The sequence below is a fragment of the Mustela putorius genome, unplaced genomic scaffold (genome assembly GCF_011764305.1).
Source record: "Mustela putorius furo isolate JIRA1106 unplaced genomic scaffold, ASM1176430v1.1 tig00003836_pilon_pilon_pilon, whole genome shotgun sequence".
NCBI lineage: Eukaryota > Metazoa > Chordata > Mammalia > Carnivora > Mustelidae > Mustela > Mustela putorius.
The window spans coordinates 32,991,481-33,002,963 of NW_025421989.1; the positions used below are offsets into that span (position 1 = coordinate 32,991,481).

Below are 11,483 nucleotides of genomic sequence, written 5' to 3' on the forward strand. Positions count from 1 at the left end.
TGACAAAACTTCTGCTTCTCTCTCTGCTCTCTTTTCTTCCTGTTGACTAATTCTCATTATTTTCTGATCCACAAAGGGAACTACTTTGCTTGACTTAATGTACCCCAGCCATGTTGTAGATTAAGAATCAGTCTATGGATAAGCCTTCATTAGGTCAGGTGTTCATGCCAATGCAATACACAGCTATTCCTGGGTAAAGAACATCCTCTTTCCCAAATTATGAGGCAACGTTATTTCATCTGTGGGCTATGCACTTTCTCGTATGTGATTTCTGCTAACAGGAGGCATTGAATGGGACATGATTACCGTGTCTGGTATGCATGGGAGATTCTCTAGAATCCTCGCAAAAAACTCCAAAACCAATAAAACCGGAAATGTTGACTTTTTACAATAATGTTCTTTAAGATATGGTGATAACATGCACTCCAACAATATATAAAATGATCTGCTGACCAATGAAAAGTTAGGGGATATATATACCAAAAAAAGAACACTTTAGTTTTGGAAAAGTTGATTTGTAGCCTTTCTTTTTGTAGGGAGAGTACAGATTAGGCTTACTGATAAGGTCTCTCTGAGACCAAGAAAATAAAAACATAATATATAAAAAATGCTTTGTGTCCCTTTGTAACTGAGAACGATAAAAGGAAAAAAAATTCCTGGGTCCATTAACATCTAATTTTTTTAAAGTTTTTTTTTTTTAAGATTTTGTTTATTAGACAGACAAAGATCACAAGTAGCAGAGAGTCAGGCAGAGAGAGGAGGAAGCAGGCTCCCTGTGAAGCAGAGAGCCCGATGCGGGGCTCAATCCCAGGACCCTGGGGTCATGACTTGAGCTGACAGCAGAGGCCTTAACCCACTGAGCCACCCAGGCACCCCAACATCTAATTTTTTAAGTGTCCAGGAAACACTGCTTCCTCTAATGCAGGGGTTGGTAAACTCTGCCAGCAGGCCACCTGTTTTTGTAGTTTCCCTGGGACACGGCCATACCCATTCACTCACTGTATGGCTGCTTTCATACCACGCCGGCATACCTCAATAGTTGCAAAGGCCTGCAGAGGCTCAAATATTTACTAGATGGCCCTTTATGAAAAAATTTGCTTTACTTTTATTGAGAAATCATTATTCTAACCCTGATCCTTTTGGGTGGTATTCTATATGAGCATTAACTATGAAGGCTATGTTCAGTCATGCAGCTTAACTCAAATTCCTGGCCTATGAAATGAAAGGTCAGTACGTGCCCATATCTAATAATTTTCCTGCAGATTTTCTCTGTAAGGTATTAGAGGGGATGAAGATGAGTTGACAGAACTTTCATTACTGGCTCATGTAAAACTCTGCCCTGAGAAACCCAGACTGAAATATCTCATTAAAAGCTGGTGTTCATTTAAAAAAAAAAAAGAAGGTACATAAAAAGATGAAGCATTCAGTAAAATAAAAAGGCATGTTTTGGCATGAAAAAAGTTGAATATACATTACTGGATAAGCCCAGCCATCAAATTCTCTGACCTGGTGAGGCAGAGCTGCAAAGAAACTTCCGCATACAGTCTACACCTTTAAAGGATCCCAGAGTGTGTGTGTGGGGGGAGTTGCCCATGTTTTGTGCCCTGCAGGGAAGATACACATCATACCAGGGGTGCTGTAAGCATCTGTTCAAAGTCCCAGCTTCGTCCCTGAGATCCTTAGAAACCATTTTGGAAAGAGACACTTTTCATGAAGCAGTGCGGGTCATTTCTAAATAATCCTGGATTGTCCATTTATCCTACATATCCAAGGACGACATAGAGGGACATTAAGTGGAACCTCAGTGGGAATGATTGAGTTTGCAACTGGCATGGTGGACTGGAATCTCCTGGGCCACCTGATGTAGAAGGATGATGGCCATCTGAATCTTGCAAGAGCTGAGTGTTTAAGAAGATCCTTTTACAGAGAATTTCACAAATATACAAAAGTCAATTTTTCTCATTTTTCTAGCCACAAATGTAGCTCCACCTTCTGGATTTTAAAACAAATTCCCCTTGGGTAGATTCTAACACATGGGGTGCAATTTTCAGTTCATCTCTCAAACTCCTTTGGTGTCCACTATGTGAAAAGACTACTTCCTTTGTCATAAAAAGCCAGTTTTCTCTCAGTTTTGAGAGACTTGTCAGGAACAATCAAGGTTTTGTTTTTTGTTTTTACTCAACCTTTGAAAATAAAATCTGCAGTATCTTTTTTTTTTTAAAGATTTTATTTGACAGAGAGATCACAAGCAGGCAGAGAGAAGGGTAAGCAGCCTTCCCACTGAGCAGAGAGCTGATGCGGAACTCGATCCCAGGACCCTAAGATCATGACCTGAGCCGAAGGCAGAGGCTTAACCCACTGAGCCACCCAGGCACCCCAAATCTGCAGTATCTTAAGATTACTTTAAATATGTGATGACTGTATGTGGTGAAATGCTTTCAGTAACTCGTAATTAGATAACATCCAGCTTGGGGAGAGCAAAAAAGTACTTTTTACTGGAGAAAATGTAATGAGAGGTTACCATCAACTTAAGGCAGCGGTACCACCACTTTACAAACATAAAATTGCAGCTTTACAAAAATCCGAGTTAGTACTTACATTTGAATACACTAATTTTACATACTTAAAGTCTTTAATTAAAAAAACAACAGCAACAATTCAATTGAAAGTTGACAAACAGGACAGAATTCCTTGCCAAAAATAGTCATTAAAAGCTAATGAATAGTTACAGAATGTATTTTACATTGACTTTTTTAAAAGTGAAATTTTCTCTTAAGGTCACAGGGTAAAAGGCACAAAATAGAAGCTATTAATTATGTTGTAATGTTGAATACCGGGTTTGGGTTGCTATTTTAATGGTATTTATTCTGTATGCTGTATCTATGTGGTCTGACATTCCTTTCCCTTATTCTTCTTTAGAATTTTTTCAAGCAAGCACAATGCCGTTTTTAAAAAAGATTTTATTTACTTATTTGGCAGAGAGAGAGAGAGAGATCACAAGTAGGCAGGCAGAGAGAAAGGGGAGGCAGGCTCTCTGCTCAGCAGAGATGATGTGGGACTTGATGCCAGGACCCTGAGATCCTGACCTGAGCCCAAGGCAGAGGTTTAAGCCACTGAGCCACCCAGGTGCCCCGACAATGCCATTTTTAAACTATTCAATGATCACGCAAGAAGCAAAAGCACAGCACAGGAATATAATCTTTAAATAAAAACAGAGCAGATAGCAAGTTCACGAGGTATATTTATTATTCCTTTAAAATCAGGCCTCAATAACAATAATCAAAAGCAAGCCTTAACCAAACAAATATTTTGGTCACTATTATAATCTTCAAGGGCACAAAAGCCAGCAGTGCAAAGTAAAAGAAAGGTAATGGCTATGAGAATTTTTGACGTGCCAAAAGACGTCTATCACCGCACGAAACTCTCTCCTTGTATTTTCTTAATATTCTTCTTAAACATTGAAAAATTATTCAGCAATATAGCAAACATGCACATAGTATTCCTACAAGAATACCATCACTGTCTTAATATTGTCAGTACTAATACTAAGCCTTTCTTTCCCCTCAAAATGCAATGAATCGTGGTTCCACTCCCTATGTATATTAGTGTTAGTGCTAATACGTAAAATTTTGTTTTCCAGCGTAAATAACCAGATTGACTTAGCGTTTGGTGACCAGTTGTCAGACCAACTATCTATCACCATCTATTTTCTCATCTTTTATTTTCTTAATAAATACAGCTACATTTCATAAGCCCTGAGATATTCATTAACCTGCTAATGATTGTATACTTTTAATTTATACTTGACTCTACTCAATTTGAACCCCATGTAGTAAGTATTCAAATTACTTATACATGGTTATAACTAAACCAATCACAAAACTGACTATCTATATAGTTATACTGCTAGTAAGGCCTTTAACTAATAGTTGCATATTTTATGCATTTTTTTACTTGGTAGGAGCAATGCTTAAACTGACAATTCTCCATCAGCAATACGTGCTTTTCATTTTGCTTGTTTCTATGTGGATAACCAGATTCATTTTCTTCTTGTAAAATAATTCTTTATTTCTTCCCCAAATATGTTAGCTGTCCCACTGAACAGGTGCCAAAGGTAACTTAGAAGTCGCACAGTACATTGATAATTACAATGCTGAGAGAGAAATAAGCATATAATAAGGATCCCATACATGTCAGCTCTACGTGAAATGAGTCAGTGTAAGGCGGCTGTCAGTGTCATGTACTTTTTAGCACACATGGTCTTGAACTTTGCCGAACTAGAGAATTCAGGTTACCAGATTTATTTGGCCCTCAAATGTAAATCCAAGAATTTTAAACTTAAAAAACTGTTTTGACAATTCTCAGAAAAAAGTAAATAAATCGCTGATGGTTGCTACTATAGTAATAGTTGGTAGGGAAAAAAAGCCGAACAGAATTATTTCCTACTCAATGATATGTACAACTAAGTGAAGAGAAAAAATGAAAAACTAAGAAGGGTTAGCTAGTTATTATTTTCTGCACATTTATCTTTGCAGCTTTTTTTTGGGGGGGGGGTCATATATTTATCCCTGTTAACTTCCCTGGATGAAAGAGAATTTTATTATCTGAACGGATTTTCCCATCTTCCTAGGTACATGCTGGTGAAAAGCCGGTGTAAATATAAGATTATATTTTTATGTCATGCCATATTTGCTTTTGTTTTTTGCCAACAATAAATTTTTCCTATTTAAATAATGCCAGATAGAATATGAGATAATCTGCCAACTCACTATGAGATTGCTTGCTTATAATATTCAGTTTTCATTGGTAGCTTTTGAAGCATATTGCACACTTGTCATCTAACACATTACTAAGTAACTACTACTCTTTTTAGAAAGGATACACTGACAAATTCTTAAGTTAATGGCTTTGGCCGAACATTTTTAGTCTGTTACAGGACAATAGCAATAGCGAAAACATTGACAATACAGTTCATGGTTCGGTTCTCCCATCTTATGGTACAGGTTCCTGAAACACACACAAAACGAGAACTCAGATGAAATATCAGCAAAATATTGAAATTGCGAGGGAATATATACACATTTTTCATCAGTTTTAATATATTATTTCCTGCAATCTGCTAAATCTTCACATTTCATCTCTCTCTGAAGACATACTTGTGGCTAGGTACAAAGCGATCCTATTGATAGCCTTTTCAAAATTTAATTAGAGATAAACAAGCATTTGATCATAAGTGCACTGTTTGACCCTGCCGGAAGTTGGATTCTGTATAAATCAGCTTAAGGTCTCTTACCGTCAGATGTAGTATCCCAAAAACATGAGCTGGCTGTGTGAAAGCCATAGGCACTCCTCTGGACCACTGCACAGGTCACTAAAAATAAAGTTGCTGCGTGAGAACACTAACAAAGGAAAAGATATCTCAGATATCTGAGTGTTTGAGTTCAGAGCTCTACAAGCTGTAAAAAGAACAGAAAACAAAGCTTTCGGCAAACAGAAAAAAATAAGTCCTCTTGATTATCTACCACCACAATTCTGACCCCACTGGATCCAGTCTGTTGCCCACTGCCATGACCACTGGTGATTATGCTGCAGGAAAAATCTGGGCCAAATCACGTGCCTCGTTCCCTGGGCATAATCCAAACACAAAAAATGAAGCAAAGATTACACTGTCTAAACGACTACCGTGTGGCTCTTTGCCATCCTATGTATGTGTGGGGAGGCACGGAGCTCCTGATGGGGTGACCGTAGGGCTGAGTGGGTCTCTGTGGAAGAAGGCAGCTGATACAAATGTAAAACGGGCTGCTGCCAAGGACAGGCAGGCGGCTGGCAGGAGCTCCAAGTGCTTCCAAGTAGCGAAAGCTCTCCATCTTTTAGGTATTACCAGATACTCTTGTTGGAGCAGTAAGCCGGAAGTCCTTCACATCCTATTAGAATCCAACTTGTCTATTACTCATTTGCAGTCTCTAAGTTCAGAGAAGACCGTGAGGACAAAGGGGAGCAAATCAGGGAGGAAGGTCACTGATACTTACCAATATATTTATAAGCTTTTCCCAACTTAACCAGATGTGTCAAGGATTGCTCCACTATGCTTGCGGTCCACTGGTTGATGTTGTTCTGGTTATAATCTTCACCACCCAAGACCCCATCTATACACTAAAAGGGCAGAGGACAGTTAAAGACCTGTACAAACCACAGCAAAAATTTATTCAAAACAAAAAAAATTAATAACCCCAAAAAGCATCTTAGAAAATAGGCTTCTGGTAAATACTTTATTATGTCCTGTCTCCAGCTGTTTTGGAATTTTCAGAGTGTTCCTGCATGTATCATCTCACTCTATGAGATACTATGGGCCATATAAAGATCAATAGGACATGGCCTCTGTTGTAAAGAACTAGCAGAGAAGCTAATAAAAGAAATCTGTAACACAAGAAAGACTAATCAGGATGATAAGCTATGTCATAAAAGGATTATGGAGGGGAGTAGAGATTAAAAAAGGGTGATATTAATTGGTTGAAGGTTGGCTTTGAAACAGCTGGGTTTTGAAGAGGTTTCGGATACTAGAAATAAAGCAGGAGTCCAATTTAAAAAGCGAATTCTCATGTGTAAAAATTACATGTTTGTTGATATTATGTAATTACTCAGCCATAAAGCTACCACCTCCTGCCACTAAAAGTAAATGAACAAACACCACTTTTCAGGTGCCCCAGCACAAGACCATTGAATAATTTTCCAGTGCTCACTCACATCCACCTCTGGATGGTTAAGGCCACTGGTTTAGCGTCACAATCTTAGGTGTAAGGTCACTTCTGCCACCTACTCACTGTGACCTTTTGCAAGTGACTTCCCCTCTCGGAGCCCCTATTTTCCTAATCCTTAGAGATAAGATCCTCATCCGGTTATTGTGAAGATGGAGTGAGATGAATGTCAAGCGCTCAAGTCCAGTGACTGAGACAGAGTAAGCCCACATGAAACCTTACAGATCACCATCGTCACCCTTATCGCTGCTGCTGTTCTATTCCTTCCGGCGTTATTGAGATGTAACTGACCTATAACAGTGTGTAAGTTCAAGGTGTACAATGTGATCACCTGATGCACAGATACACTAGGAAATGATCACAATAAGGTTAGTTATGTAACATATCCATCCCTCCATGCAGTTACCACTTTGTGTCTTTGTGGTAGAAACATTTAAAATCTACTCTCAGCAGGCTTGGAGCATACAATGCTGTGTTGTTAATTGCAGCCATCCTGCTATACTACGGAGTTTGAACACATGAGTCTGAACTTGAAAAATATGGCAGGATCTTCAGGGGCCTGTCTAGCTTTCTCAGACCTCGGCTTGATCCTAGCTGTATAAGGCCAGCCCTGGGTGAGTTCTGGGTGAGCTTGTGCCCTAGAACATTCAGACAGGTGAGGCACTGTCTTAGGATGGACTGAGGAGGTGCTCAGTGCCCAGAAGGCAAGCCAATACAGCCCAGACTTAGAGGCAGGTAGGGCCTGCTAGGACACAGCCTCAGCCACCATACCTACAATACAAGGTTGCCTTCTAGGCCAGCTCAATTTCCCCCTGGGATTTGGCACAGTGAAAAATGACTCAGGACTATTAAAAGTGTTCATAAATACCTTACCCCACCGTGTAGTCTGTATGGTATACCACTACAGTAATTCAAGTTTCTCTGCCAGAACTGATTCCCAAATAGAACTTCTTGTTTGTTTGCCTACTAGGAGGACCAGATTTCATGTTTCAAATACTTAAGGTTTTGATTTAGCATCATATCCATGTCTATAAGATGGTAAGTGAGTATTTTTTCAATTAAATTTGGCTACAAAAGCATATTTCTAGCATCTTTTGACATATATTTTACATATAGTTTACCTGTATAAAAGCGTGTGTGTGTCACACACACACACACACACACACACACACTTTTATAGCATTAACATTTAAACTAATATTTGGCCTACCAGAATAAAACTTCTTTTATTCAAAAGACAGAACATCAGTTTTACAAAACAGCAAACTAGTTTTCTAAACTAATACTCCAATATCACTTTCAGAGTAAGCTCCAGGATGTCTGAGAGCATACAATAAAACAGCTTTCTAAGGCCCATCTCTGTGAAGCACCCCCATAAAAACCGAGTAAATATTAAAAATCTTGTTTGAATAGTAAGGTTTCTAACTTTGTACTGGAAGTCAAAAACAGAGCTTTTAAAGTTTCCATCAACACAGGAAGCTTCAAGACCAACAAGACGTGTAACTCACCTCTTTAACAATATTGTGCGCTTCATCAGCATTGAAGCCAACCTAAGGGGGGGAAACAAAAGATACAGCTGCTTTCAACACAGACTTCCTTTCATTTCTAGCTGTGACGACACGCAGAATACCCTAGGCTGGCCTGGGCAGGTCTTAGTGACAGCAGACTGTAGTGGTAAGGGGAGTCAGTTCTTTTTTTTTTTTTTTTTAAGTTTATTTATTTATTTATTTGAGAGACAGAGTGTGAGACTGGAGAGTTCAGAGGGAGAGCAGACTCACTGCCAAGCAGGGAGCCCGATGTGGGACTCGATCCTGGGACTCCAGGATCATGACCTGAGCCAAAGGCAGTTGCTTAACCAACTGAGCCACCCAGGTGTCCCAAGGAGGGGTCAGTTCTACACAGGCTGCTAATCCCACCGAGAATACTTCTTTTTTTTTTTTTAAGATTTTATTTATTTATTTGACAGAGAGAGATCACAAGTAGGCAGAGAGGCAGGCAAAGAGAGAGGGGAAAGCAGGCTCTCCGCTAAGCAGAGAGCCCGAGGTGGGGCTCAATCCCAGGACCCTGAGATCATGACCTGAGCTGAAGGCAGAGGCTTAACCCACTGAGCACCCAGGCGCCCCCCACAGAGAACACTTCTAAAGTTGTGGGATGCTTTCCCTACCAACCTCCCTCAAGATTTGATTCATAAGGACTGTGGCATAGCTTTGGCAATCACATTTTTTTAAAGAGTGCTTTACTGGTGATTTGATGGATGTCCTAGATTGAGAAGCTTTGTATTGTAAAGCTCAGGAAATAGCAGGAAGAGGATATAAAGAAAGAGGTATACACATACCTCAGTATATAGGAAAAGACCACAGCAAGTAAGAATGAGGTGGTTCATGAGAAGAAACTGATTAATAGACTGTTTTCAATTTTGTTTTTTAAACTTACATGGGACAAAAATGTGGCTTCTCTGAGTTAAAGGTTACAAAAATGCTTGATCTAAATTAATGTCACTTTAGTACTGTAACAGGCCTGGCAAATTAGCCTTTGCTGTGAAGTGGCTTGACAGAATTCTGAGTTAAAAGCAACTATTAATGACATCCAAGTGTCCTAGAGCAGGGAACCAGGCTATGTGACTAAGACTGCAGTCTAAACTCAAACTCTTTAGGTAATATGTGATTTGTTTCCATGGAGACGTTTTAGGTGCTTTATGACATCACCATTTTTGTAAATCTCACTGTGCAACTTAAAATTAGTTAAAAAAAAAAAACCCATCCTGGAAAAGTATCATTTTGAGTATAGATTTAAATTATTTTCAACTCATTTAATTACACCAGAGAATTCCCCAACAACAAAGGAATAAAACCCTAAACAATTAGAGTTGTGGAAACAGCTCTCACATTTTGACCCTCTCATAATTATCATTTTACCTTAAAATAAGGTTATTATCTATTTGCAAAAGTGGCCTATGAATGTCCATTTCACTTCAATGGGGAAGGGCACCAAAAAACCACGTAGTACCAGGTGGCCATGGTAACACATGTAATTTTATTTCTTTTAAAATATATCTAGGAAGTACTGCCATACAGAACCCTCTTAGGAGTCAGGAGACTAGCAGTTGTTGGGGGATATGTCTGTCTGAGAGTGAAACTGCTTGTGCCTCAACTTGTAAAATAAGACTACTTTCCCAGCAACCTACAAGTATGTCTGCTACCTGCATCACAAAAGTAATGAATTTAAGTGTGGTTGTAGCTTCAGCAGAATTCCACCTACAGACAGATGGATGGAAAGCCCTTTCCAGGGCTCTAATAACACACCATTTTCTGTGGCACCTCCTCCAGGTGCCTACTTTCATTTCACTGCATCATTCACCTGTGGCTGAACAGAAAATGTCTTTTGTCTATTCTGCCCTCCAGGCCTGTCAAAGGTTATGCTGGGATCCAAAAGGCCTTATCGTCCTAAAGGTTAAGTGAAGCCCGAGTTGTAGGTGTGTAGTCAGAGGCCTGGGTTCAAATAGAGCATGTCATCCCGGCCAGTTTTCACTTTGGGCAATTTACTTAGTCGCTATGAAAGTCAGAGTCCCCATCAGTAACAGGAAGATAACTGACATCATGGGTTCTGGTGAGGCGCCGGGAAGCCTGAGTCAGTAAGCAAGGGCTCCTAATCCATGAACCACCTCCTTCCAGCCCACCCAGGCCACAGTGCCACCGAGCGGCTCTGCCATCCGGGCCTCGCTCGCGAGGCTGCCGCACCTGCTTCGGGTACGCCAAGGGGCGGAGGAAACAGCCGGGCAGACAGGCTTCTAAGGCCAGTCTCAGACGGGCGGCGCCCGACACCCCATCCCCACCGACGCACCCCGAGTCCGGCCTTCCACCCCTCGGCCCCGATTCCCCGCCCAGCCCACGGTCTCCCAGTCGCCTCTGCCACCCGAACTCTCAGCCCACCCTCAGGGTCCCGGGGTCGGGGGCTAGGGCTAGGCCGGGCCGGGGACCGGAGCCAGGCCGGGCGGGGCGGGTCCCGGCCAGAAGGGGAGGGGAAGACCCGGGCCCGGAGGGAGCCGCACCCCTACTCCCGGGGCCGCCCCGGCGCCGGGAGACCACCCGGCCGAGACGCCTCGCCGAGGCGGGCGGGGGCGGGGGTCGCTCGCGGGCGGCCGAGGGGCGGTACCTCATCGCAGTGGCGGTGGTAGTCCTCCATGGTGGCGCCGACTCTCCCGGGGGGCGGAGCGGCGGGCGGGTCGAACTCCAAGGCAGCACTGGGGCCTCCAAGGTGGCTCCGCCTCCATTTATGTAGGGAGGCGGTCCCCATGAAGGCCCCGCCTTTGTGTCGTAAAGGCGCCACCTTGTCGGTGGTGCGGGAGGGTTCTGCGCGACACCGTTTGCCTGCGACCTTCCTGGCTACTGGGCTGGTTGGTGAAGCGCAGGGGACTGTGACCCTGTGGGTCTGATGGGGTGACCTAGTGTTAGTACTCCGCAGTGTCGGCTGAGGGCCCACTGCTGTGTTTATGTATACGTATTATTTCGTCATCATCTAGCCAATAAACGCGGTTAATGTAACAGTGAACAAGCTACTGTGATTTCTTCACTCACTAGCTACATTACTTGCGTGAACTGACCTCCCACAGCCTCATATGAAAATTTAATGTTATACCTATTTCACGGTTGATTGTAAGACTCAAATGCAATGTTTATATACATAACTCTTAAAAGTAAACGCTCCCACGCCGGTGCTCCTCGATGGCTA

The 11,483-nt window shown here is 41.8% G+C and overlaps 1 protein-coding gene across 1 annotated transcript; it reads right to left on the minus strand.

The window, feature by feature from the left end:
- Positions 1-3,223: 3,223 nt before the first annotated feature.
- On the minus strand, positions 3,224-11,230 carry DYNLT3 (dynein light chain Tctex-type 3). Its single transcript, XM_004754883.3, has 5 exons — positions 10,908-11,230; positions 8,264-8,305; positions 6,030-6,153; positions 5,294-5,371; positions 3,224-5,007 (listed from the first exon to the last, which is right to left on the minus strand). Exons 1-5 carry the CDS (start codon positions 11,046-11,048, stop codon positions 4,931-4,933), a joined length of 462 nt encoding a protein of 153 aa, XP_004754940.1. The 5' UTR covers positions 11,049-11,230; the 3' UTR covers positions 3,224-4,930.
- Between the last annotated feature and the right edge of the window lie 253 nt (positions 11,231-11,483).

What these genes read in the sequence shown, in the direction of transcription:
- DYNLT3 (XM_004754883.3), bottom strand. Translation starts at nt 11,048, where the DNA reads ATGGGGACCGCCTCCCTACATAAATGGAGGCGGAGCCACCTTGGAGGC. An exon ending in AAAAGCTTATAAATATATTG is followed by an intron (nt 5,372 to 6,029) that starts GTAAGTATCAGT and finishes CTTTATTTTTAG; the next exon opens with TGACCTGTGCAGTGGTCCAG. An exon ending in TTGGGATACTACATCTGACG is followed by an intron (nt 5,008 to 5,293) that starts GTAAGAGACCTT and finishes TGTGTGTTTCAG; the next exon opens with GAACCTGTACCATAAGATGG.